This window comes from Scophthalmus maximus, chromosome 17 (genome assembly GCF_022379125.1).
Source record: "Scophthalmus maximus strain ysfricsl-2021 chromosome 17, ASM2237912v1, whole genome shotgun sequence".
NCBI lineage: Eukaryota > Metazoa > Chordata > Actinopteri > Pleuronectiformes > Scophthalmidae > Scophthalmus > Scophthalmus maximus.
Window position 1 is genome coordinate 17,124,126 of NC_061531.1, and position 27,808 is coordinate 17,151,933.

At 48.3% G+C, this 27,808-nt stretch overlaps 2 protein-coding genes across 6 annotated transcripts; one reads left to right on the forward strand and one right to left on the reverse strand.

Annotated features, from left to right (window-relative positions):
- The first annotated feature begins 1,890 nt into the window (after window positions 1-1,890).
- Window positions 1,891-6,693, forward strand: p3h4 (prolyl 3-hydroxylase family member 4 (inactive)). The gene is made up of 7 exons (XM_035614755.2): window positions 1,891-2,463; window positions 3,595-3,744; window positions 3,859-4,030; window positions 4,114-4,242; window positions 4,343-4,488; window positions 4,929-5,012; window positions 6,131-6,693. Exons 1-7 carry the CDS (start codon window positions 1,996-1,998, stop codon window positions 6,281-6,283), a joined length of 1,302 nt encoding a protein of 433 aa, XP_035470648.2. The 5' UTR covers window positions 1,891-1,995; the 3' UTR covers window positions 6,284-6,693.
- Window positions 6,694-6,804: 111 nt separating this feature from the next.
- Window positions 6,805-27,789, reverse strand: LOC118288532 (disintegrin and metalloproteinase domain-containing protein 11-like). 5 transcript variants are annotated; one of them, XM_035614749.2, is made up of 26 exons: window positions 24,925-26,072; window positions 23,975-24,171; window positions 20,847-20,923; window positions 20,297-20,363; window positions 18,580-18,662; window positions 18,386-18,449; window positions 18,179-18,239; window positions 17,178-17,362; window positions 16,613-16,684; window positions 16,296-16,462; window positions 16,114-16,198; window positions 15,510-15,600; window positions 14,901-14,952; window positions 14,094-14,193; window positions 13,626-13,697; window positions 13,448-13,540; window positions 12,872-12,952; window positions 12,725-12,775; window positions 12,585-12,648; window positions 12,384-12,489; window positions 11,915-12,034; window positions 11,622-11,790; window positions 11,033-11,144; window positions 10,060-10,150; window positions 8,969-8,986; window positions 6,805-8,654 (listed from the first exon to the last, which is right to left on the reverse strand). In XM_035614749.2, exons 1-26 carry the CDS (start codon window positions 24,983-24,985, stop codon window positions 8,639-8,641), a joined length of 2,355 nt encoding a protein of 784 aa, XP_035470642.2. In that variant the 5' UTR covers window positions 24,986-26,072; the 3' UTR covers window positions 6,805-8,638. The 5 variants fall into 5 exon arrangements, with proteins under 5 accessions (XP_035470642.2, XP_035470640.2, XP_035470644.2 ...); XM_035614747.2 differs by lacking the exons at window positions 10,060-10,150; window positions 24,925-26,072 and adding exons at window positions 26,257-26,668; window positions 27,723-27,789 and having other exon boundaries at window positions 6,805-8,986; XM_035614751.2 differs by lacking the exon at window positions 10,060-10,150 and having other exon boundaries at window positions 24,925-26,075.
- Between the last annotated feature and the right edge of the window lie 19 nt (window positions 27,790-27,808).

Consider the following 27,808-nt stretch of genomic DNA (forward strand, 5'->3'; position numbering starts at 1 on the left):
ATGGAAGGAGGCGCGCTACTTCCGGTCGCGTGTTTCAAAATAAAATGAATCAAAGTCAAATCATTTATGAAGGGGGGGCAAAAAATCTATCAGACCTTATTTTGTATAGCACATTTCCATATAAAAAGTGTGAAACAAAATGCTTTACATAATTAAAATGATTTTTTTTTTAAAAAACAATATCCCACCCAGCTCATCCATCATAATAAATCTCGTAAATTTGAAATGAGGATTCACCAAAGGCAGGTAAACAAAGAAAGATTTTTTTTAAAAGGTTGAAAAACTGAAAGACACGAGAAAAGACAAAATAATCAATGCTAGAAAATATAAGAGTCTAAGGTGTAGAGATGAATAGACGGATAAAGAAATTAAATGAAATTAAAAGGCAGATTAGGGGCTGTTTCACAGACGTGGAACATAGCTATTAAACGTTATTGCTCTAACTTGGGGTTTGATTAAGAGGTCATGACCTTAAGACCTGAAGGTTCAACAGGGTTCACAAACAGGATCAAATGAAATCTGACAAACAGGAAGGAGCGAGACCATCGAATGCTTTATGGCCCAATAAGATAATTCAAATCAGTTCTGAAGTAATGGCGAAGAAAATGGCTATTCTTTTATTTTGTGCTTGTGGACTACACTTCCGGTCTTCCACCTCTCTCTCAGTGTCACTTGACGCATCTTGCGGGTCACGCACTCCACAGAGGAGCAGCAGCAGGAGGAGGAGGAAGAGGAGGAGGAGGAGGAGGAAGAGGAGGAGCGGCCCCTTGGCCCCCACCCACTTTTTCTTATGGAATTCTGCAAACGTGTAAAGCCGCTGGCCCAGAGGCCTGGCTCCATGATTCACTCACTTGTGAAGATTATAGTTTTTCTCTTCACCATAAACTGAGGTTTTTCCTCTGGTGTCACAGTTTTAAGTGTGTCGCTCTTAAACAGCGATTCCCCTTTGTTCCCCCACATTCCCCATTTGAAACACGTGATTTCACTGCTTCTGAACTCCAGAGGTTAAAGTGCCCAACACGGATGAGAAAACCACCACGTCAGGGTGGTTTTCTCAGGGATTACAGATTAGATTTGCCCAGTAGAAGTGATGTGTCCTCTTCAGCGTGCAACAAGTCTCATGTCTCAGCTTGTCCGTTTTTTTTTCTTGGAATGTAAATTCAGATTATGACCAGGCTGGAAAATAAAAGAGTTTATCTCACAACCAGTATGTTTGATAAATGCATTTTTGCCTATAGTTTGCGAGCTGGCAGCCAAAGTCAGCAAATTGTGGGTGAAATGTTCTTTTAAACAATGATGTGAGATCCATAGTAATATAATATTTTGGTCCATGGGTCTGTTGGGAGTTATGATCATGGAAAAAAAGTAAAAAAAAGTCCAGAAACTGGACTTCTTTCTTGAGGTTCAATCTCAGAAGGTCAAGCCCCCGGGAGTGAGCCGCATTTATACCGGAAGTACAGACTCCCGACTTCAGTGTAAATGTCCAGAGTTTTCTTTCTTCATCTGTAGGGCTGCAGATAACCGTTAACTTCCACATATGATCATATTATTCTTAAGTTTTTATACGTGAAAAATTACTGCGGGGTTGCCAGAGCCTGTAGTTGTGTTTGTCCTATCTGCAGACAAATAAATATAAACTGTATACATATTATAAACAAGGAAAGCAAGATAATCTTTTGACCCTGAAATGTGCAAATTATCACATCAAATCTCTCTTTTCATGATTGGAATATAATAATAATGTGAGGAAAAGAAAAGCTCACATGACGCGGTGTTCCATAAAAAGGCATATTACAAATTGAATGTGTAGGCTACGCACAAGTTTCTCTTTTATTTTGAAAGTCCTACCCACAGCTTCCTGATGTCTGCATCCAACTCGACACTGCCGTTTCCCAGCCTACGTGCAGGCAGACATGAGCAGCCCCTGGTGAAGACAGAGAGGAGAAGCCTCCTCCTGACCCAGTCCAACACAGGATCAGTCGGTTGGAGGTCACGATGCTCCCGAGAAGCCTGTGCCCTCTGGCCCTCCTGGTGGTGGTGGTGGTGGTGGTGGAGGCTCAGTACGAGAAGTACAGCTTCAGAGGCTTCCCCCTGAAGGACATCATGCCGCTGGACTCCGCGTACAACTACGCGCTGGAGCAGTACGCGGCGCAGAAGTGGGGCGAGAGCGTCAAGTACCTGGAGCTCGGCCTGCGGCTCCACCGGCTGCTGCGGGACAGCGAGTCGTTCTGCGGCCGCAACTGCAGCGCCGCGGCGCGTCGGGACGGCGCCGGCGACGGCGACGACACCCTGTTGGCCGACAGCAGCCTGCGCGTCGTGCGCCACATCCTCCGGAGAGCCGCGTGCCTCAAGAAGTGCAAGGCGGGGTTCCCGGTGTTCAACCTCTCGTACCCAAAGAGGGATCTGCTGGAGACGTTCGAGCAGCGGATACCGTACCGGTACATTCAGTACGCGTACTTCCAGGTGAGGCCGGAGGCGCGACGTGCGCCAAAGACCGGGACGCAGGAGAAATGTAACAGGCCCCAGACAAATTCCATAAAGTGGGTGTTATACAAATGTACAAGTATAAAGTTATTGCACATGGAAGTGAGACTCAACTCCTTTACGCGTGACAAGAAGTACGCGAACCGGGTGTTTATGTGGATGCAACGTTACAATGACGGTGCGTAACGTCTCCACAAAAAGCGTCCGCAGCTGTTTTTATGGAGGTCTCGTCTGGGTCTGGCGAGAGGAAACTTCTGGCGGGCGACATGTGGAGTTTGTTGCTGAACCTCCTGCCGGTTGAGCATGTGCCACGTCTCCTCCCCAGTTTTCCCCCTGAAACAACAATCCACCTTTATCCTTCTCCTCCTCTGACCGTCAAGACGCGCGGCGACGAGGACGCACGAGGAAAATACACTCATTTACTTAATCTGAAAGTCATATTTGGTCCTTATTCGATGTGAGGTTTGATCTCCAGGTTATAATAATGTGACAAGATCCACATATTGATGTGATTGATGGACCAGCCCACTTCAGAAACCCCTTTAACTCGGACTGTTTTGATAGAACAGATGAGAGGACAGAAGAAGAAGCCAGACTTTTTGTTGGACAGTTGCCATGTCAACAAACACGCATGTAGACACAATGGCTGTTATTGGGGTCAATGAAAAAGAAAGATTGATTTCATATTCATGTGTCGTACGATAAGTCGATGATGTGATTATCGTGACCGGCCCGCTGACACTTCAAAACACCAAGTGTGTACGTTGTCTGGTAAATTAAGACTTGACAGACATGGTTTACGCGACGGTATTCGTATCAGGATCGTGAAGATCCACAGTTATCAGCATCGAGATGTTGATCCGATCGACACTTTTTTTACATGCCTATATCCATTTAATCCCTTTGACCATGTTTAATTTAGTCACCGCTCATATGTTTTAACACGTTTGACACTCTGACATCTGTGAGTAATTGTTGGGAGTTAAGGGGTCAGAGGTCAAGTTACCCAGAGACACCGTGTTTCATATTTTTCAGAGATCCTGTCCGGTCAAACTGTGACATCCATTTATTTTTTTATTTTTTTTCAAACACCAATCTACTCTCGCGCAGCTCAATAACATGGAGAAGGCCGTGGCCGCAGCCCACACCTTCCTGAAGAAGAACCCGGCCGACCCCTACCTGACCAAGAACATGGACTACTACAAGACGCTGGTGGACGTGGAGGAATATCTCATCGACCACGAGGAGCAGCCGTACGAAGTTCGTATAGCTCGCCGCCGCCGCCGCTCTTATTCGCCAGTTGACACACTGGTTTTCAGTTTTCAACATTCTACATGTTTGTTTTTTATGAATGCATCTCTCTGTGATGTCCAGAGTGTGTTCCTGAAGAGCGTGACGCTCTACAACAGCGGCGACTTCAGCGGCAGCGCGCGCAACATGGAGCAGGCCATCGCGCAGTACCTGGAGGTGTACGGCCTCTGCTTGGCCGGCTGCGAGGGCTCGTACGAGATCCTGGAGGTCAAAGACTTCTACCCCACACTGGCAGGTGAGTCGCGGGGCCCCATCGCCGCGCTTCAGATGAGAAGACGGCGACGCTTGTATTCATCCATCTCTTGACTTCCCCCGCAGACCTCTACACCGACGTGCTGAAGTGTAAGGTCAAATGTCAGCAGCACCTGACGCCGAACGTGGGCGGCTTCTTCGTGGAGAAGTTCGTGGCCACGATGTATCACTACCTCCAGTTCTCCTACTACAAACGTAAGGGCCCGAGACGGCGACGACGACGACGCCGCCGCCGACTCGCGCTTTGCATTTTTTCTACGCAACCCCCCGCGCTCATTTTTGTGCTCCTCCGCAGTGAACGACGCGAAGAACGCCGCTCCGTGCGCGGCCAGCTACGTGCTGTTCGACCCCGGCGACCAGGTGATGCAGCAGAACATCGCGTACTACCGTTTCTACCGGGAGCAGTGGGGCCTCGAGGACGGCGACTTTCACCCGCGGCCGGTGAGCGAACACTCTCCCCTACTCGTCATCCACGTGCATCTGCGCGTCTCGGGTCTTGAGTGGCCGCCTGGAGGCCGCAGGAGGCTCACACGGGCTTCGCTAAACCGAAGCAGGGCGGCTATAGAAGGAAGCGGTCTTGGTTGCGAACATAAACACAACCCCAGGGTGGTAATTAAGAAACTCATATACACGCGTTTTTTTGTTCGGAGAGTTGGCAGCGGCTGCGAGTGCACCAGCCTTTGAACGGCTCATAAACTCTGTTGTCTCGACTGACGTCGCCCCAGTTTCAAATAAGAACGTGTTGCCGCTGTGAAGTACGTCCGACCTTCCTGGCGCAGCGGAGACAAAGAGGCAGTAAACCAAATAGCTAACAGGCCAAAACTGTTGCAGCGTCGTAAAACCGCTCCGACGCGAGCTGACGTGACATTTGTCTTTTTCAGGAGGCCCAGACGTATTTTAACCAGACGACCAAACAGAAGGAGATGCTGCAGTTTGCACTGAACTACCTACAAACAGACGACGAGGTGAGATGCAAATGCACGGGAAGCGTTAAAACTGAAATCACATTTTATTTATCCTCTTTTTTGGGGGGGGTCAAAACAGGTTTTTTTTTGGCAATTAAAAGGAAGTAAAAAAAAAAGGTCTGCAGCTGGAGGAGTGTGTGAGTGTGTGAGTGTGTGTGTGTGTGTGTGTGTGTGTGTGTGTGTGTGTGTGTGTGTGTGATTTTTCTCAAACGAGAGAAGATACGTCAGATGTTGCAAAAAAACAAAAGTTGTTTGGCCTTTTTTTCTCCAACAGTTATAAAAGGTTATACAGTCTTTATTTTAAAAGCTATAATGGTTGAAAAAAATCACAAATTCTAGACAGATTAAATGACCAGTTCACCTAAATTACAAAGGTATATTTAGTTTTTTTTGTTTTTAACTTAGTCCAAGTTGTATCTCGCTCTTGCTTAGTTTATCTATCTTTTGATAAAAAAGAAAAAAACTGCACCAACAAAACTCCCTCGGCCTCCATTGTGCTTTTGTTTTTTTGCGACAGACAGACGGAGACAAACATCTCAAAAAACCTCCGCAGATAAAGTCCAAACACGACCCCACTACCACACCGATACACGACTTCATTTCCGGAGTACGAAATTGAACATTTTTGTTCTTTCAAAAAAAACCTATCATATATCCTATAGAGGGATATATTGTTCACTTTTATTTTGAAGGAGAAGAAAATCTGCAAATGCAATCGGCTGTGGAGGTTGTGGGAAGCAGAGCGCAAGAAGAAGAAAAAAGAGTCTGAGGATGAAAGAGAGAAAGAGAGGGTGAGGAAGAGAAAGCAGGAAGGAGGGAGGAGGGGGGGGGTTGTGTTTTCCGCCAGCAGTGTGTGGTATGTGGCTGGGAGGTGTTGGCCACTGAGGCTGTGCCACATCTATTTAACTCAGGTCAGCTCCTCCCAGCTCCGCTCGGCTGCCTGGGCCTGGAGGGGGGGGGGGGGGGGGGGGGGGGGGAGAGGAGATGGTGAGAGAGTTTAGGCTGAATAACAGGGAGACGCACGAGTGACAGATTTAAAGGCACCAGAAGGAAAGCGAGTGTAACTCAGATAATGGCGCGTTTGCTTGAACGAGACTTTCCCTTTTACTGACGTCCAGGACGTGGTGAGTCCAGAGGAAGCGGCGGGCGCCTCGCGCTCGGAGAACCCCGACGCCGAGTTCGAGGGCATGGGGGACTACGAGGAGTCCTTCCTGTCCGAGTGGTGGCAGGAGCCCAGGACGAAGTGGGACACCGGAGAGGTCGCAGACTGACAGTGTCCAGAGACCTCGTCCCGTTCGCGGCAGCGGAGCGGCGCTCGGCCCCCCACCCGTCGTGGCAACATACCAAAGAACGTTGACCTCCACCGCAGACAGGTCGACACCCACCAACAGCTGTTCTCCTCCGTCCGGAATCTGAGGCCGGATTTATCCATCAGGAGCAGAGACTGACATATTATGTCTTTAAAAAAAAAAAAAAGTAATAATGAGTGATTGGCCTGTGTGCCGATACTCGTCAATGACTTTTCTAAAGTTGTCTATTTAATGAAAGCTCAACGCCGCCGTGCCTCCGTGATACAATAAGGAATCTGACGTGTAGCTTTTTCTGATGCGGGACCGATTCATCAACGACCAACTGGGTTGTCGTTCATTTGGTCACAATTAAAATGGTATTTTAATATAAATTATTTTGTTTTTCTTGGCAGTTAAGATCAATGAGGTGCAATTGGATCAGCGCCGTTGAAAGGATCAGACGATGACTTGTGGGAACAATTTTGACACTGAATTCATTGAGGTAATTTATTATGATCATTTAAATTGTTTTATTAGGAGAAGAAAACAAAAGCATAAAACCCTAATCTATTAAAGCCACACAGACTGAATACCAACAGGCGAAGGCATGTGAGAATAGGAGGTGTTTTTCAATGTTTTAGTATTCTATTTTCCCTTAATTTCAGTCCGTCTACAGAACTCTTTTTTCTTTTTTGTCTCAACTCAAAAAAGGTAGTGTCTAAAAATACGGGGTATAAGCTGCATCTCATTTTCTCTTTTTCCCCCCAAATCCACTTCAAACTGATCAGACAAGATTGTATTTGATGCCAACTCTGTGCGTATTGTAATAACAATAGTGCATCTGCCGTAGTGCAAAGCTCACACACACACACACACACACACACACACACACACACACACACACACACACACACACACACACACACACACACACACACACACACACACACACACACACACACACAGAGACAGAGAGGGCGCGTGGCGTCCGCTTGATGGGGGGGGACTATCGACAAATGTACAAAAGATTCATTTTTAGTGATAGCTGGAATGATACGAGAAGAGTGGCTGCCAACGCCACCTTTAGAAATGAATGATGGACAGGAGAGATTTACAGATGCTCAGACCTTAACAGAGCTTTAAAGAAACCTTCGTACGGTGCACTAACACTCTCGCACGTATTTACAAAACGGTGTGCATACAGTTGGCTAGTGCTCATTTGCTCAGTGGATACACGACATTTAAAAACTGTTGAACTCCGTATTAACTTATTTAGTTGCCGTAGATAGAAATGATCTCCTCGGGGTAAAAACCTGCCGAAGACCACCTGCGACAGGAGGAGCGGTAGGGTTTCAGACACACGACTGCCCCAAACACGAAGGTAAACACGCGCACATTCTTCCCGTTCTCTTTAAAAATACCTCGCGACCTGCACATTCGCCCGTGCCACACACGCACGCACGTTCAAACCTGCGAAGCGTACAAATTGGTTTCAGCCAGAAAAGTTGGTGTGAGCGCGCGCACGCACTGTGGTGGAATGTGTGTGGTAGGAAACACGAAGTTACGGTCTCTGCTTGCTTCACAGTTCTGTTTGAAAAATGATCCCAAAAACCATTAACACCTATAGCTTCACTCCCGTTTTTGTACCTGAAGACTTGTGGAGGGGGCGGGGCAGGGCTGGCGGGGGCGGGGCAGGGCTGGCGGGGGCGGGGCAGGGCCGGCGGGGGCGGGGCGGGGAAATGCCATCGTCCTTTCCTCAGTCTCTCTTTGGAAAACATGCAAAACAACAAGATCCAGTGTGGGACGTCATCTCAACCATGTCCAACGTTGCCCAACAGAACCCCGTCCAGGAGGACCTGGGCCTCGGGTCCTTCTCCTTCAGGAAAGAAAAGGAAACGATTCAGCTCCTCCTACATGATTCCAGTCCGTCCGATGGTCCTCCAGTGGTGAGAGGGAGTGTGCAGGGGAGGCGCTGGAAAGACAAGTCTCGTATTGAATTGGTCCATCGTCGATATGTCCTTCATCACACTGTCCCGAGATGTGGAGGAGAGGAGGTCCACAGACACTGGACCTGGAGGAAGACCCCGCCCCCTGCCTGCACGACCTCCAGTGGCCTGCTGGCTGCAGCCACACGGCGGGAGGGGGAGGGGGGGACAGACGGAACGGAGCGTGGAGGAAATGATGAATCGGAAGAGGGTCGGGGAGATTTTTGTTCGGGAGAGGAGTGGAAGACTTTTCATTTTTCTTTTCGTTCTTTCTGTTCCCCTCTTCTCCGATGTGGAAATGGACACGAGGAGGAAGACGGGTCAAGAGAGACGAGAAACAGAGACAGACGTCTTATCCGCCGCCAGATCTGAAAGAAGTGAAAGACAGGAAGGGGATAGTTAAGAGGAGGGGGGGAAACATACACACGTCTGCAGCTCAGGGGACGGAAGATGAAAATACTAGAATATGAAAATTCTGCTTTGAAATGATGAAGTGAATTTTCTGGGATTGGGGGACGAGGACGAGGACGATTTGATTCAGGACGAGCTGCGGTGCCTTGTGGGGGAATTAACCAAGTGATGATCAGATGGTGGAGATGAATGGGGAAGCAGTGGGATGGCAATGATCTACTCCGTGGACCGGACATCACATCACATCGCAACAGTCGGACAAAAGGTATACCTTCCTCTTCGAATGTTCCTGCATCCCAACGAGCACAGGCGGAGAGAAAAGACAAAGTGTCAATACATAGAAAAACAAGTTTACAGTTCATTCTAACCATTTTAGGAGATGCTAGATCATTCTGCATTAGAGTTTAATGGACAGTTAAGACAACTCATTCTACAGATACAATAAGTCAAAGCATAAAAAGGATTTAATACCAATCTTCCTGGTTATTGTAGCAGAATATTGTCAGATATTTACAACAGAAACATTCAACACGTTGTTCATCTACAGGTCATGTGTTGCCAGGTTACAGCGTCGACGTCACATGCAGCAGGTCGACAGTGGCCCCCTCAGTCCCGTCTGAACCAGGGGTCCGACTAGGGAAGAGCCAACTTCCCGCGTATACAGCTCATGCACACATGCTCGGACACTTACCTCTGACCCGGAAAGGACTGACGACCCCTTTTTTTTATAATTCATTAAAATCCTCTTCAGCTAAATCATGAATTCAAGAGAGAGTGCGGTACAGGGGGCCGGTCCTTTTTAAGGGTCGGAGTATAAGGAGTGAACAGAAGCCAGCGTGCACAGGAGGGGATCAGTGCAGGAGACGCACTGCAGCGACGGGCGTGTGGGGGACGCGGGACAATGCAGGCTATAATAGCACCATAGGTAAAAGGTTTTTTTTGAGTTATTCCGCTGTAACCGTGCGGAGCAGCAGCAGAGTACGTCACATCAGTTCTAGCGGTGTCGAGTGAAGCGCTGCAATGGTTCCTGGCAGAAGAAGAAGATGATGATGATGATGAACTCGGTCCCGCCCTGACGTCACTACTAGAGGCCGAGCTAGTGAGGGGGAGGGGGAGAGGGAGGGGTTGATTACAGATTTGATCAAAGTGCGATAATGGAGTTTGATGCCAAAAGCAGTTCAAGCATTAGCGCGTCTCAGACTCGACCCCCCCCCCCCCCCGCCCTTGGCCGGGGCGATGACTGGCGATCTACTTCAGAGGCGTGAGAGTGGGAGGGGGCCGTGTGTGTGTGTGTGTGTGTGGGGGGGGGGGGTCCTGTAGTTAGAAGCAGACAGGTACACAAAGGCATGCTAGAGCTCTTACTTAAATCCCCATCCTGTCCCCCCTAGGACTATAGCTGCCAGGAGAATAGCACCTGCGATGGAGCCTATTATGATATTGGTGCCACTGGGACCTGAGCAGAGGGAAGGGGGGGGGGAGGGTGCGGAGGAGGAGGAGGAGGAAACAAAACAACACCACTAAAGAAAAACACACGTCAGAGGACAGCATCAACACGGTACATCAACGACATCAACTAGGGAGAGAGAGAGAGAGAGAGAGAGAGAGAGAGAGAGAGAGAGAGAGAGAGAGAGAGAGAGAGAGAGAGAGAGAGAGAGAGAGAGAGAGAGAGAGAGGCAGATGTGAGGATACCTGCAGACAGAAAAAGAGCCAATGAGGGGAAAGAGCACCAGCACGTGGGGTGGAGGTGGGAGACCAGGCGGGTGAGCGAGGGAGGTCAGGGAGACAACAGTTACAAAAAAAAACGAAAAACATAAGGAAACGGAAACAAGAAAAAAGACAGTGTTTTATTACTTTGTTCTCATTCCCTCCTCTCCTGCTCAGGGCGGCCTGGGCTTTTTTTTTTTTTTGGCCCTATGAGAGCAGCTGCTCATTTTCTCTGCGTCAATGGCAGAGCCGCAAGAACAGTGAGGGAGACGCTTGAAGATGGCAGCGCCTGCAAGACATACAGTGCCACGCACAACACACACACACACACACACACGCACAAATGCTCAAATAGATAAACGTGTCCCAACACACACCCACGCTCTCCCAACAATGAAACCGAGACGCAGCCAGGAAGAAGAAAAAACACCAGGTTGACGTTAACTTTCGCACAATGATCCGGTGAACTAAGTCTCCACTAAGATATTCAAGATTCAGGATGTGAAGAAGCTACAATGATGATGGGTAGAGACTATGAGGAAGGGGGGGGGGGGGTATGAGTGGCAGACAGAGAGAGAGAGAGAGAGAGAGAGAGAGACACGGGTCAAGTTTTCTGAGCTGCTGTGGGGACCTTTCTTCTCCGGGCCCGTCGGGAGCGTCGGCTCGGGGATGGGGTCGAAGACGCTGCAGTCCTTCCCCGTGTAGTCCCTGTCGCAGATGCACTTCACCTCGTTGCTGCAGGTCTGCGAGAGAGAAGAAGAAGAAGGAGAGAGAGAGAGAGAGAGAGAGAGAGAAGTGCAAAGAGTTAAAGGTTCAAACTTGCTTGTGTAGCCAGTTAGTATGGAGTTAAAAGTCAAAAGACATGAGAAAGAATTTGAACAAAGAGTTTTCAGACGACGAGGTGGCATGAAGACATTATTTCAACACCTGATTTTACAGTTTTATATCCATCATGGCGTGATGAGGAACTGTAGCAGCTTGGATCTGTGCAAAGCTAAAGGGAAAAATAGCCATTTCAAATTCCGTGGAAACACAATCTTTTGAAATAAAAACAATGGCTATATTGAAAAGTGGAGCAGGTTATGCATGTTAGACGGCACGTACTCAAATGATTTGGAAACTTTTATCTGGGTGTAATTTTTCGACCGTCCCTGCACACTGGGAAGACGCAGGTTCACATATTTTTATTTCTCCATTTTTAAACAAAAAATGTTTTTTACCCCGTGGTCGGAGCAGATGCGCCCAAAGTTGGACCCCGCACAGGTGCTGAGGTTGAACGCCGCCACCGGGAGGCAGCGGCGCACCAGACACATCATGTTGGGGCCGCAGGGAGTGCCGTCCTCCACGTAGCCCAGATCCGAGCCGTCCTCCAGCAGAGCGTGGCCGCCTCTGAGGGGAGCATCCAGATATACGTCAGGCCGGCAGCGGGGGAGCCGCAAGAGCTATACGCACTTTACGTGATCCCAGTTTTGACTTTTCTCTCGTCACTGCAGGCGGTCGCGGCAGCGCTCACCTGCAGTCCAGGTACTTGTTCTGGTGGTGGAGGGTGAAGCTGGTCACCTCGCCCTGCAGGTCTCCGAACTTGGGCTTCGTGGTCACGTTGGCACAAAACAAGAAGCCGCATAAGACGTCCCTGAGAGACACAATATTTCCGCCATTTTTGGTCGTCTAGTTATAGCAAAGGGCTTCAAAAATACTAGCACATCATGGACACGCAGCTCCTTTGTGTGTTTATAATCATTTTTTTGAGAACTGGCAGTGGCTGGTGCTTTGACTACGCAGGTGAGCGGGGGCCTTTTCACTGGAATGAAGCAAGTGTTAGGTTTTTTTTTGTTGTTTTTTTTAATTGGATTTGGTAAAAGTGGCCAAATTCAAAAAAGGTCTTATCCGACTCCAGACTCAAACGTCTTGAAAAGAGAACGAGCACATTGCCATTCTTCCTAGGTCACCGGTGCAAAAGGAATCAGGGATGCGGAACTCACGGCTTGTTGCACTGCAGCCAGCGCTGGCCCTCGGGACCCGGGCCACAGTTTCCCTTCTCCGTCCCCTCGGCGTTCAGCTTCTCGTAACAAAACCTGTCCGCTGAATCTTACGGCGGCAAAACGGAGCAGGGAACACAATGAGGCGATGAGGCAGCATTTCGCCGGCGAGATGGATGGCAAAAAGCTCTATACCGTACTTACTGTAGCCCCAGAGTCCCTTACACTGCCCATCACGAGTCCGGCATCGTCCGCCGTAGCATCGGCCCTGAGGACACGAGACGACAACAGTCAAGTGGAAGTCAGAGAGCGATGCAGACGGGAAATAAGGCCCAGCCCCTCACCTGACTGCTATCGCACATGTAGCCGTCCAGCTTGTGCACGTTATGAGGACACTGAGAAGAAGAAGAAAAGCACATAAGCCACTGCCTACTCATTTTCTTTTTTAAATCTTCGTCTTTTCTGATCGAGTAACATTCAGTCAACTCTACCTGGCTGGAGTCCCCGGTGCACATCTCTGGGATGTCGCAGTCGTTCACAGCGTCCCGACACACCGCGCCCCGCTGCTCATACTGAGGCACGGCATAACCACATTAAATAAAGAAAATGAAAATCCAGTAACGGTTAACGGTTAATCGCGCAGGTGACTTCTAACGCACGTCAATGCTTCGTACAGGCTGTCGGGAAAAAGTCTGAGAATGAAGAGTTCCTAAAAAATGTCCAGGGAAACATTTGCGGTCTCACGTGCAGTCCCGCCGGAGACGCTCAGGCAAACATCTGGACTTCAGAGCATGACTGAGAGCGGCCTTATATAGTTTTGGGGGACTGTGTCGAGAGGATGAAGACAAACGCGTTTCATCAAATATTATTTGCAGTCATTTCCTTTTTAGTTTTGCCTTTTCAGACTTTACAATGTAATAGTCTTTCCTCCCCTAAGGGATCTGAATCTCATCTAGGTCATTTTTTTTGGTGTGTGTGTGTGTGTGTGTGTGTGTGTGTGTGTGTGTGTGTGTGTGTGTGTGTGTGTGTGTGTGTGTGTGTGTGTGTCTGTATGTGTGCCGACTCACCTTGCAGCCGCTGCAGCAGAGTCCATTACTGCACATGGCATCGTGGGTAAGTGTGCACTTTTTACAGCAGGCTCCTCCGTTACGCGCACACTCCTGCAGCCGCAGACGCGATGAAAGAAAACAATGAACGGTGTTCACGCGGGGACAAGAGGGCGGCAGGTCCGACCGGATTACTCACCACCTGGGATCCGCAGTCACACTCCTCCCCTGGCTCCACAAAGCCATTTCCACACTCCGGAGGATCCAGCAGCTGAGGGAGACGGAGGGGGACACACATGTAGGCGAGCACGCACTGCGAGGTCCAATAGTCTGAGACCACAGCGGACATCGTTTCATGCAAACATGGAAATAATGAGAAAGACTGAGATTTTAAAAAGTCCCAGGTAGTCTCAAAAATTGTAAGGGGGAAGTTCATGGAACTCGACGACACTTTGCAGAAACTGGATCAGATTTATCCAAAGCACGATCCAAGTGTCCGCTCCGTCAGAAGATCAATACATCAAGCTTGTTCCCTTAGAGATAAGGTACAAACTAAATAAAGACGACAGAACTCCAATACGTCCATCAGAACTTAGGATAATTCATTCAGGGTCTCAGAGGAAGGAGGCTCCTGACACCGGACCCTACATCCCCACGCGGCCCTCACCTTGTTGGGCTTGTTGAAGAGACAGCTCCCGCCCCCCTGGAGCAGGAACTGGGTGTACTCATCTACACTGCAGCGAGAAAACTTCCTGGGCAGATAGTATCTGTACACACACACACACACACACACACACACACACACACACACACACACACACACACACACACACACACACACACACACACACACACACACACACACACACACACACACACACACACACACACACACACACACACACACACACACACACACACACACACACACACACACACACACACACACACACACACAATTATTGAGACCAGGACACGACAAAGAAACATTTAAAACAGTATTATGCTTTCGGCCAGCGGAGGGTTGCCAGATCCACTGTGGCTGTCTGTGCAGCCACAGACAGAAATGTTACCATCTGTAGTAAGATATTAGTCAAATGAATAATTGAAATCTTTATCGTTCCATCTGGAGAGCCAAATCCAAATCCATCACATAGAAATGGTGAATTTAAAAAAAAAACAACATTCTCTAAGTATTACATGTAAGTCGGCACGCCGGTGTCTGTTGTTTCTACAAATTTGCTTAACGCATCGAACACAGGCTGTGATCATCAGCGGCTCGGCACATCGAGGGCCGAGTAAAAGGTCAAAGCGTCGCCGCGTGTAACAGGTGTTTAATCGTCTACTTGGGTGAAATGAACGGAACAAATCGCGGCGACGAGAGGAACCGCTCTTTTTACAGGCGTGCCGTGGTCTGTGGTTTGTGTTTTGTGTTTTGTGTTTATCACGTCACGTGGTGAGGTGGATCCTTTACCCCGTGTCCTCCATGATGCAGCCCAGCCAGGGATCGGGACACCTGCAGTCTCCTGTGAAGGGGGAAGCAGAGGGCTGACGTGAGGACAACGCTCCCTGTGCTGCAGCGAGTCTGCAGGAAGCAGATTCCACAAAGAGGAGAAAGCCTTTCCGTTGACCTGATACCTTCCCCCGGTGACAGAGGGGTGTGTGTGTGTGTGTGTGTGTGTGTGTGTGTGTGTGTGTGTGTGTGTGAGCGCACCGAGCTCCCGTCCTGGCATTGAATGATGGACCCGATGGCTCTTAAACATTAATCACACAGCCCATATGTTTCGGTGGCAGCGACGCTCGAACCACCGGCCCCTCGTCAGTGCACGCAGGTGACTAATCGCCTAATGGAGATATCTAATTACAGAAGACAGCAGGTGAATGGGGGGGGGGGTCCAACACCCTCAGCCGACACCCCCCGCCCCACACTCGGCCATCGGTCCCCTCCTTTGCTATTGTGCTCTGCCTCGATCGTTCCCCACACGGATCTGGATCTCTACATTTATTCATCTGTTCTTTTTGTCAGTCTCTCCCTAAACCTCTGAGCTGCACCGTAACAAAGCCCCGCCGGGTGCCTCTCTACCTGCAGCGCTACGAGCGTTGTTCCACCTCATCCCGATGTTCTGGCCGAGGCTCTGGCACAAAGTGACGGCCATCGCGCCAACATTCCCGTACTGGAACAGAAAATAAAGACATTACCATGAGACATGGGAGATTGTGAGATGTTGCTCAATCCTTTTCTTTTTTTAATGCACCAAAACACCAAAGCAAATCACTTGGCAACAAACACGATTCTGGATCAAATTCAGATTCAGATTCTGATAAAACAGTATCAACACTATTCCAACTAAATATTAAACAAATATTTGAAAAAAATTAGAATTCAAACCTAGGATTATTCCCCTCAAAACATAGATTAAAATTGTCTTTTTTAAATTTTGATTTCAACTCTGGTATCTACTTTAAAATGACAGTTGAGGTGTTTTAACTACACACGCTCATATATTTAACTTTGGTTTGAATCATTCAACTTATTTATTTATTTATTTTGACTACTGATGGGTTCAATTTTAAAAATGCAGAATGTGAAATCTGAATCTGCTTTAATAGTTTTTAACTATGTCAAGCTAGAACCGTAAAGAACTAATCTTCCATTTTCAACTGTGGTCTTTTCAGCTTGCCCTCACCTCGTTGATGCCCCCGCCCCTCGTCGGAGAGCACACGCCTCCCGTGTAGGCCGCCCCACTGCGGCTACTGTGAAATGTTCGCCCTCTGAGGTGCGCAGGAAAAAGACAACGTAACAATATATAAATCAAAACCAGCATCCAAACAACTTTTGACTCTGTAGTTAAATTTGAGTTTATCTTACGAGAAAAGCTGGACAGCGTCGCTCTGCTCCTTGATGTTGTCCTTCCTGTACTTCATGAAGTTCTGCAGCATCATCAGTGGGTCTTCGACGACCGGCATCATATTCTTAGAGGTCCAGGTCTCCATGGCAACCAGCACGATCCGCGTGTTCAGCTGTTCCTTGTAGATCTGGGGGAAGCAGAGATGCCCGTCAGTGTGCCGCTTTGCTGGCATGACACACACACACACACACATACTGTACTTTCTGACAGGTGGCGGTGTTTGTGTGTGGAGTTCAGAATTATAGGAGGATTATAATCCGACAAACAAGGTTCTCACCGCATCTGCCATGTTGACCACTGCTTTGGCAAAGTTCTTGGTTTGGCTGCTTGAGCTGCGCAGCTGTACAAACTGTGGACACACACACACACACACACACACACACACACACACACACACACACACACACACACACACACACACACACACACACACACACACACACACACACACACACACACACACACACACACACACACACACACACACACACACACACACACACACACACACACGTACTTCTATACTCGTAAGGACCCTCATCAATAAAAGCCAGAAGTCTCGAAGAAGATGTCGTTGATTTCATTTCCACATCAGCAGCCCACAGTGTCTCAACCCTGGAGGCAACTCAGTGCAAATCTATGTACGTTTGATAAATGATACGTCTCGTACCTTCAATAAAATGTCTATCCGTGATGGAAACGAGTTATTGATCCCAACACTTCTCGTGCTCTATAAAGTCTGCATGGTTGACAAGCTGTTTTATCGTCCTCTTGTACAGTCGGTGGGTACAGTCAGCTGATTATTGAGCAATAGGAACCAACGAACTGTGCGTTCCACTCACCATTTCGTTGTCGTTGATCACCATCAACTCCACATATTTGGTCTCGCTCTGGACGGAGGGCTTGCGGACCGATCTCTTGGATCGCCGCAGGCCCCCGGCCGACACCTGCCGCCCCCTCGTTTGGTCTGATCTGTCGTCATCGCCGTCACCTCCTCCGCGATCCCACGCACTGTCCTCGGTGCAGCCTGAACACAGAGAAGCAGAGCGGCAGGCGGTCAGCGCGGCATCACCTCTTTCTTCACGGGCAAGTTACGGGACAAAATGTTTGAGTTTCCGATACAAAAAAAAAAAGAAGCTGCAAAGACAAACTAAAAATTGTTTTGTCAGAACTGTCTCGTCCAACTAATGTGAACAAATAGCTCTCTTTTTTATTTATCGAAGAAAATAAATTAGAAAAAGAAGGTTTATCAGGAAGTAACTTTTATTCCTTTGAAATTGCAGTATTGGTGAAAATGTTTATGACATATGAAAATCTATATCACACAGAAAGGGAATTTGCCTATTTGTGACATTTTTTCTGGTGGTGGACCAGTATTATCTTTTTCATTTTATTTTGTTTGCTGAGATTTATTTGTATCGAATTCCTCGTATATTTGTGGTTCAAAGGCATTGTCACTTTTTTATTATTATTTTCCAATTACTTGTCTGTGATTTATTTGCTCATACTGAGTTTGTAGGTCTATGGGGTAAATAACAAAAGACAAGAATGTTATTTTCATTTTCCTTTATGTGTCTCTTTCCCCCCTGGGACTATTGAGAATGTGACCTTTAACACACATAACACACATAACTGCTGATCACATATGAGCATAAGTTTTTTTTATTTCCACAAATCAAATAGTATATAAGTATATAAAACAAATAAATTGCAGTACACAGAATGTGAGGTCTAATTAATCTAACTGAAGTCAAGGTGGTTATTTTTTTTTAAATGTAATGAAGGCAAGAAAAGGAAAATGATTCAGATGGTACGTGTCAGTAGTTAGCAGGCGATGATGTACCTGCGCAGTCGGGGGAAACTCTGATATCAGGCATCCTGCGGATTAAGTGAGCGTCATCCTCCTGTTACAGAAAACAGAATCCGGGTGATGTTCGACACATTAGGCCCGAAAGGAATAAAACCAAACCCTGCACCTAGACTGAATCAAATTCTCCATCATCAACAAGAAGTCAATCGACCACAGCTTTTAATCCGAGGTACTATTTACCTGATTGGTCCCATTGTGAAGGGGCTCGATCCCGTAAGAGAAGAAGCCGTCGGAGAACACGCCGCTGAGAACCAACGAGAACAGAACGGGACAGAGATTCAACAATGGAAAAACAGGCCTAGAGAAGTTTGAGGAACTTCTGCATGTACAGGGAACTTGTGTTTGTCGTGATATAAATAAAGGTCGAGGCTCACCACAGGCCGTGGCAGGTGGACACAGCAGCCCAGGACTCTGGGAAACCTCTTAACGTTCCCTGGTAGTAGCAGTGCTCCGCTCCCTGCGAAACACAACACACCCGCGGTTCATCGAACGACCAGCGGGTGATACACTTTTTATACCTCGACGGATTGTCTTGATAGGTCAGCTCGGACGGAAAAAAAAACCCCCCTCTCCCTCTCTACGGCGTTCATGGATCAGATTATGACCTACTCGTGCTCGACTCCGTTGAGGTGGAGGTGGACGCAGCACACGGAGCTCTTTAATAAATCATCACTCGGGTCACAGGGAGATCTGAGGGTTTAACGTGGGGCGGGGGTTCAAACTGGGCCGGAGGCGAGCTGCAACTGAAAGGCACAGGCTGAAAGTCCCCTTTTTTTGTCCTTTTAACAACCTTGGCTACCACGGGAGAGCCCTCCCTCCAAGAAGTGGGACGCACTTCTTCCTAAGGTCACCGCAGTGAAGGTGACCCAGACGGAAAGGGGGAGAATCACCTGGATCAAGTTGGGTTCACAGGCGCGTGTCTCCGCCTCACAGACAACACCGGGGGCCTCGAATGGAAATAGAAGTGCCGAGGTCGGACTGGCGACGCGCCGCCCTGAACGCGTCACACCGGCCCCCGTCCGGCAGCGACATCAGAGGCTTCGCGTGAGGCCTCCGTCAAGCGGAGCGGCAATCTGGCCTGACGGCAGGGTCTCTAACCGCAGCCCCGTCCCTCATCGCTGCCCACAACCACTCTGGGCACAACCTTTGTCTGTGACGACACACACTCATCCTCCCTGATTCCGAACCTCATCTCGCCTTTGTACTAACTGTCATTTTCCTCCTCCTCCTCCTCCCTCACCGGTTCTCGCTCTTTCTTCCCTCTCGGTCTTCTTTCATTCTCTTTCGCTGCCAGGAACTTAATGACACTGCGGAGCTAACTGGTTGCTATGGAAACAGGCTTGCGATTGGTCAGGAGGACCGAGGGAGAGTTTGGAGCGACTGCGAGCGGGGACACGCAGCGGTGGCTGGTCAGGTGGGTGGGTGTTGGGAGATGGAGGGGGGGGGGGTCAGTGAGTGGCACATTCGCACAACAACATTATCCATCCCTCCTGGCGAGCAGAATGCAGTGACATTCCTCTGGTCTGTCCTTTCAAGCTCACGTCACGTTAGATGTCAAGGCTTTCATCCGTTCCCCCCCCCCCCCCCCATCATCTCTCGGAGCTTGTGGGTTTGTTTTTTCACCACAGGCCTTTCACTGCATTTATTTCTCGGCTGTGGGAGAAAGGCCACGGATGAGAGGCACACGCACGCACTCTTACATGCCTGCTGCCGCTGAAAGGCAAACCCACGCACGTACAGGCGGAGGCTAACACACATAATTCCTAATGGTTACAAGGCAGCCTACTTTTGTGGCACAGAGCCATAAATAGATCAAATCGGGAGCGAGAGATCAAACCGTAACAAACTTCAGCATCACATCACACGGTCACATAAAAGAATACGACAAAAAGCACGCGTTTCGTTTCTAAAATGGGATCCAGGTTAAATGCCTTCACATATACATGAGACATGGGAACAGCTGAGAGCATTTCATCTGACAAAACAGAACTTTAAATTAAGATCCACCGGAAATGGAATGAATGAACCAAATGCTTCCACTGCAACTGTGCTCATCCCACGGCAAAATAAAAAGTACATAAAAAGTCTTACCAAAGACTCTGAGGGTCTGCCGTCCTGGTTAAAGTGCCGCTCCACATATTCGGAGGACAGGAGTTGACTGCGAACGGAGGAGAGAGATGCCATGAGCATCTCCGACAGCTTTATTTCTACCGCCATGTCATCGAAGGGATGCTTCCGTTTCCCCACCACTCGCTCTCCACGATTTCACGAAGAATTAGCAAACAAATTAACATGTGGCGTTAATAAAATCAGCGTCTGTGTGTGTGTGTGTGTGTGTGTGTGTGTGTTTGGTATTCCCCGGTCTCGGCACGTAACATAATAGGAGGCGCTAAGTGCATTTGCTGAAGTGCGGGGAGATGCAAATGAGAACAGCTGAAATAAATGAAGAGCACCCACTGAGACAAGTGTACACACACACACACACACACACACACACACACACACACACACACACACACACACACACACACACACACACACACACACACACACACACACACACACACACACACACACACACACACACACACACACACACACACACACACACACACACACACAGAGTGTGGAAAACACGAACTGGTTTAGCTCCAGGTCCAGGGTGAAGGTGTGTCCGAAGGCCTCCACTTGGAAACAGCTTTGGGCCAAGTGGACGGGCTGCAATCACAAAGAAAGGAAGGAAAAGAACATCAGCACAGGCATTTTGACAGTTGATAAATGAATGTGTGACAAAACAATTGTGGTGAAGTGTGTTGCGTGTTGAGTGATTGTGAAGAAGAAAAAAATAAAAGGGGACTCATGAATAATTCAGCGGAATCAATAGTGTGCACAATAAAAGCATCTCAGCGGCCGAGGTAACATGATTGATGCCAGCGCTCGGGCCGGCGTGAGCTACGGCTGTTTGAGAGCCGAGCTGGAGTTTCTGAGATGGAGATGGATGGTTCACAGAAGGAGGAGGAGGAGGAGGAAACTTTACTGGTATCGTATACATATTCTGTGCCAAATGTCCCTGATGGACGGCTGCCAGGGCTGGGGAGGTGAGCAGAGACAGCCGGGCCAGGAGAGAGAGGGAGACGGAGAGAGAGATTTACTGCAGACCAAACAGTGTCTCCCCGACTCCGCCAGCGGGGCTTCGATCTCCGTCTGGAGAAAACCAGGCTGCAGTGAATCACTGGGCTTCTACAATAAAACGCATCACCGCCCGACGAATCATTCCCTCCATTGGGCAAGGACAAACAGATTTCTTACTACCGTCTGGGAGGAGGCCTCGGCCGCTGCCTTTACTCATCTCACCTCAGCAGAGGCGGAGTTGGAAACTATTCTTCAAGACAATCGCTGCAGCTGTAACACATTATACTGTTGCTTGGCACAGATCTTCATTATCCCATGATGGAGATTAAACTGGAAATGAAATGACTGTCCAAAGCTGCTACTTGAAGTCACTTGAAGGGGCCGTGCAGATGTTGTTCCGGACATATTTACAGAACTTTTTCCTGCCAGCCCCCCCCCCCCGGGAATTATCATCGCGTCCTGCCTGACTCGGAATCTGACTCGGACAATCTCCTGCCGCCGTCGTCATATGTGAAAGGCAAACAGCGGAAAATGTCCGGACCCAATTTCTTCCGGACATTTTGCGTAAAGATCACGACTGAAAAAAGCTCGATTCAAAAATGTTTATCGTAGACGAACAACTTCAGACGGGAGAGCTTCCAGCTTGCATGAATTCATTTGATGACTAACTAACCGCGGTAAGGTCCTGAATATTGATCATAATACATAATACAATTTAAAGTGGGATTTAAGCCGTTCTCCACTTCTGCCGAAGATCACAATCTAAGCTTCGTGTCCAAAAGCTACAATAGTCTCGCCTCCGACGGGATTAGCTCCATAGTGGCGCGGAACCGACTCATCGCCGGTTTGAAATGTAAACAGGATGGACACTCGTACAGCTCATCACTGTTTGACACATCACTGGCTTTGTTTTTCTCGTTCTTTGGCTCCGTATCCTTTAAAGTAAGCAACAGTTGGAGCAGCTGCGAGATCTTTGCAGAGATCCCGTCGTGTTGCCAGGTCACATGGTGTTGCCAGATCCCATCGTGTTGCCAGGTCACATGGTGTTGCCAGATCCCATCGTGTTGCCAGGTCACTCCGACCTCCCGCTCCATGTGCTTCTTTCACGACTCCGGTGTCATGTCCTCGTTTCACCCCGACACACATCTCGTGCTTTAACGTTCACAAATGCTTCCTTTTATAAATCGACATAATGTAGTATAACTCGACCGGTAGACACAAATACACCACATATTCAACATACATTTGCACATACCAGAAACTGGGGCTGATTTCGCTGTTTTTGCAATGAATTATTAGATTTGAGCGAGAATTGGTCGTTCCCTTATCTTCATCGATTTATCCCGTTTACAATCTCATCATCTACATCGGACAATATCTACCAACTACAAAAATGAATGTGTGTTCACCTCAGGCGGACGACAGATCCTGGTAAAAACTATCCACTTATAGAGAACCCAAGCATGAGGAAAACAGACACATTAGTTAGGCGGAAATGTGGCCTCATCTATTTTTCATCTATTTATGACGTGACAGAAAAAGAAAAAAGTTCAGCTCATCCTCTGCTGCTCCTAAATTTATCTTGCCCCTCATCACATTATATGCATGTTAAATATTTCAAGGAGCAAAACAGCGCAGGTCTGGGAGAGGGACTTCTGGGACCGTGCGGTTGTACCTTATACTGTCGTACAGCATCGGTCGTGACAGCTTCTCCTCTCTTCCAGGGACAACGACATTCATCTTGACTATAACTCTTCACATGTGAGTCTACAGTGTGTGTGTGTGTGTGTGCATGTGCATGAGGGGGCTAATGTATTCCATCATAACAGTTATATGAACTACAGTATATCAGCAGGATGAGGAGGATGAGGATGAGGGGCGCTCGAGCCTCTTGGACCATGCAGCACTTCTCAAACAAGCCCGCTTCATAATTAATGGGGACATACTTCAACGCACACCGCTGAATAATGAAGGAGTCAGAGGGTCTCGGCTCGGCAGCGGGGCGGTCGCATACGTGACGGCTGAATACTTCAGGGGCGGCCGAGCTTCTGTCGTGTGGAGATGTGCATTTACGCATTGACTGTACCAATGCTTGCCACAGAATCTAACACACTGAACTTGTCTGTCTTGGTTTCATCCGTCCTTTTTCAAGGGGACTAACTAGGTCAGAATGACCTAAAGAGTCGTGCTGTGAAGAGTCGTGCTGCAAGACCCCACCCTGCATCGTCTTCATCCCAGTGTGGCAGGAGCCTGCGTGAGCAGCGGAGAGCCGAGCGCTGCGCTGTTTTTCCCCCCACTGACACTGGGAAGAAAATGAGGTTCCCTTCAGCTGGGTGACGGTCTCTCTCGGTACGGTCACACCCACCAAATGTCCACACACTCATGCTACAGCTCCACCAGCGGTGAATCATCTTTACCAAGGAACAGGGGTGTTGCTTTTATTTATCTGGACATTAATCATATGATTTAAAAAGCTGTTCTTGTCGTACACACTGTCCAACTCGAATACTTCTTTCCGCCCCCATCGAATTCCTTTGACAAATCTATTTCTCAATTGTCTTTGAGATTCCACAAACCTTATCATGGACCCCTGGGTGTCCCCGGCCCCCAGGGCCACAGAATGTGAAAGTAACTTACCAACGTGTCCGCGGTGCTGTTCTTCACCCTGGTATCCAGGTGGCGGTGGGCCGTTTCCTCCTCCGACTCGATCTGCTGCACCAGCCGCCTCGGACGGGTGACCTCGTCGGCGGCCGCGGTGTCCCCGCCGCCTGGCCCTCCCGGCGGGGCGAACCAGTCCCACATGCCTCCATCCTGCGCCGGGCGCCTGTCCGCACCTGCGTGCCGTGGAACAAGGACACTGAACTGAACTGGCTTGTGGGAGTCTGCAGAGGGTATAGGGACACACCTGAGCCTATACACTTTACCTGCAAGTGGCGGAAAAAGTCGCACTGTGCAAAGCTTTAACATCTGTAAGATCTCATTTAAGATGAGGGCTTAGTGACCTAGTTTATCTCACTGACGAAAAGAGAATGTTTTGTATTTCACTGATGCATTTTAAGAAAATCTGGGAGGATATAGTAAGGTGTTTGGGGTTTTTTGAAAAAGAATGTATGTACTCATTTGCCATATTAGCCTATAGGCTCAATAGAGAAGACGCCCATGCAGTCATATGTACAAAAGGGGCTTTTACATCTTGAAATCTCAGAAATCATCAGCCAGGCTGCAAAACGCATCGTCTTGGTGACAGACAAGTTACATCAGTGCCTTTAGATGTGGATGCAATCAAACGCCGTGGTCAAGGATTTTTGGATACATATGGAGCAGCGGCGGAAATGTGTCGATGCAGCAGATGATGCGGAGTGCTCTTTCACACCAGTGGGCTGTTTGGCACCGACATCCCCGATACAATGAAATCTCAGCACAACATAAATATAAAAAAAGTGCTGGTGCAAGGAGAGAGAAAGAGAGAGAGAGAGAGAGAGAGAGAGAGAGAGAGAGAGAGAGAGAGAGAGAGAGAGAAAGAGAGAAGCTGTGGATGCGTAAAGGAAATGAGGAAGGGTGTTCCCGCGCCCTCTCCATCCTCTTACCTGAGACCGCGAGCCTCTCGCCCACTGCAGCCAAGACCATGAAGCACCACAGCGCCCGCATGATCTTCACATATTCCCCCGGATTACAACCATCCACACGATCCCGGCCGATGGAAGGGCAAGTGGAGAACAGACCGACGACAGGAAAAAACGACGGCGAGGATGCAAAGTGAATCTGCTAAACGTCTGATGATGCGCGTCCTCTCATCCCTCTCTCTCTCTCTCTCTCTCAGCTCCGCGTAACAGCGCCACGGAGGATGTGGATTTCCATATCAGAAATAATGAAAAATTAAAAACCATCGCCTGGTGTTCATGGCGGGGATGATCGACGCAGGCCGACGGGGTTGATTAGGGAAACAGGGAGGAACGGGCGAGTGCGCACCGCCGCGGACGCATCGCTCCGCAAGGTGCGTACGGATGAGCTCGTATCGTGCGCGTGTGTGTGCGTGCGTGTGCGCAGCCCACATGCGCTAACGAAGGGAAAAGCAAAGAAAAACGCTTTGGGTTTGCAGGGAGGAGGAGGACACGTGGGAGCGTGGTACCCTCCCTCATCCCGAGCAGCCTCCTCCTCCCGTTGCCATGCAGCGAAGGGAGAGGATGCGACAGCCCGACTGACTGACTGACTGACTGCTGCTGCTGAGGCCGAAGAAAAGTCACAAAGGGGTTCTCAGCTCGTCCATTATCCCGGTGCAGGGGGTGTACGGATGGCGGAGGAGCTATAGGCTGGCGGGACGTTAAAATTACAAGTCTGCATGGAGATGAAGGTGTAAGTGGCTACAGGTACAACCCTGAGACCGAGGACTGAAAAACCCCCCAAATGGTTATAATCTCCACAATCTGTTTTGCATGTCCCTGCCATGTTGATGTGGAATTCATCAAGTTAGTAACATCAGCTATTAATAATAATCTGTGGCGATTGAAGGAAGGGGCTTCGCTCGCTTTGGTCTGCTTTTCACTTGGGGCGTGAGAGTGTGGGACATTTTGCATCTTAAACTGAAGCGTTCAAAAACTATCCATGGACAATAATGTTTGAAATGTCTCAGCAAACAGATAAAAAAATGACTTGCTGCCTATTAGAGGTAAGATAATTCTAAAATGACTACTTAAATATTGCTCCTTTCAATGAGTGAATTCAGAAGTGTGGAGACTTGTTGATATAAGACAGGTTCTGGAGTTTGTTTTTAAAAACAGTACATTTATCTGAAACATAATCTATATTGAGCAGATCCACACTGACAACAACTGTAATGGGCAAGAAGAGATACAGAGGATGGGTCCTCCTGTGATGTACGAGTTCAATCGTGTGTCTCTCTAAAACAAAAGTGTCCCCACCAGCACACGATCGACCGGCTCCTCTCCGAGGAACACAGTCAAACGGTGGAAGGGAAGAAGCTGCGGCGAGTTCACCATCTCCGCCCTGATGTGGCCCCGATGCGGGATGAGCTTCTCCCACATGCAGTTCAGCCTTCACTGCAACGCACGGCGCTTAATGGAGGCACACTGTGCACCGACAGCTCCCCTCTGAATATTTCATCTAGAGAGAGAGAGAGAGAGAGAGAGAGAGGCAGCAGCAACATCAAGGGGCCAAACGTGTGCGGCCCCCTGCTCCTCCTCCTCCTCCTCCCCAAAAAATAAATGAATTAATACGATGAACGCCTCAAACTCCAGAACAGACGTCAGATTAGGGACGGCTCGGACCCTCCTCCTGTTAGTTTCCGACTCCAAACGTCATGGACATCAACCGCTGTTGAAAACGTGGAGGATACGATTAAAGGTATAATCATTTCACTTTATCTATAGTTAAAGAAATGTGAAAGGCTGAGCGGTGTGTAGCCTTGTGAGACAGAGATACACCGCCCTCTACTGTTCAAAGGGCTGCATCACAGGGACACCCCGAATAAAACTGTGTGATTCTTACAGCTCCATCAAGTGAACGGAGGTAAGGATACATCTACAGTGTGGTCAAGTTTTCCTTTTTCCACAGCGGCCATTTTGACATGAAATCACAGAAATGAAGATTTTTAGTTCCGTTTTAGGTGCAGAACTTTAATTGTGTCAAAATGGCTGCTGTGAACAAAAGGTCTAGGCTTCTGTTGAATTCCCAATAGTCTTTTTTTTAGGCCACGTGTATAATTCCGCTTTTATTAAAGGAACCCACGTCTCTGCAGCAGGTTTAACTATAGTCACAATGTGATAGAGGCTCGTAATGTGCAGATTTGTTTGGAGGAATTGTGTTAAAATCTTCTGGAAATTCTGTTTTTCTTTTTTGACTTATTTTATTTCTTTGTCAATTTATTCGGGGTGCAATTTTTAAAGGTGCAATTCATCCTTACATCTAAGTAACATTAGATCAACACACGAGACCTCTTAAATCTATATGTTGTAGCTTGAATAGACCACAAACATAATCTATAGCACTCAGAGGGGGCGGAGCTCCACCAAGGCTGAGCACCTTTCTGCTGTTTCATCCAAAACTTGCTGTCCCTTGCAATGTTCCTTTTTAAACACATTGCTAAACCTAATAATAAGACATGAATCCAAATGTCAAGTTTCACCCTTTCAAGCAAAGGTGAGGAATCCTTTAAAAAAAACACAAAGAAATCCTGGATCCATCCCAAAATGCAATCACCTTGTTACCAAGGCTGAGGCCTAACTTTGATAAACTTCCCCTGCAAATCAATCCATGACTCTCTCAGTGAAACTGCTAACAAACTAAACAAAACAAACAAGCCAATCACATAACATTGTCTAACGTATGACACATTTTATATATCCTTAAGATTGATCTTGCCACTGACCATGCTGTTGTCCTGGGATTCCCACGGGTAGCCCACTTCCTGATTGACGAGTGCCCCGCCCACTTTCCGTGACACCCCCCCTATCA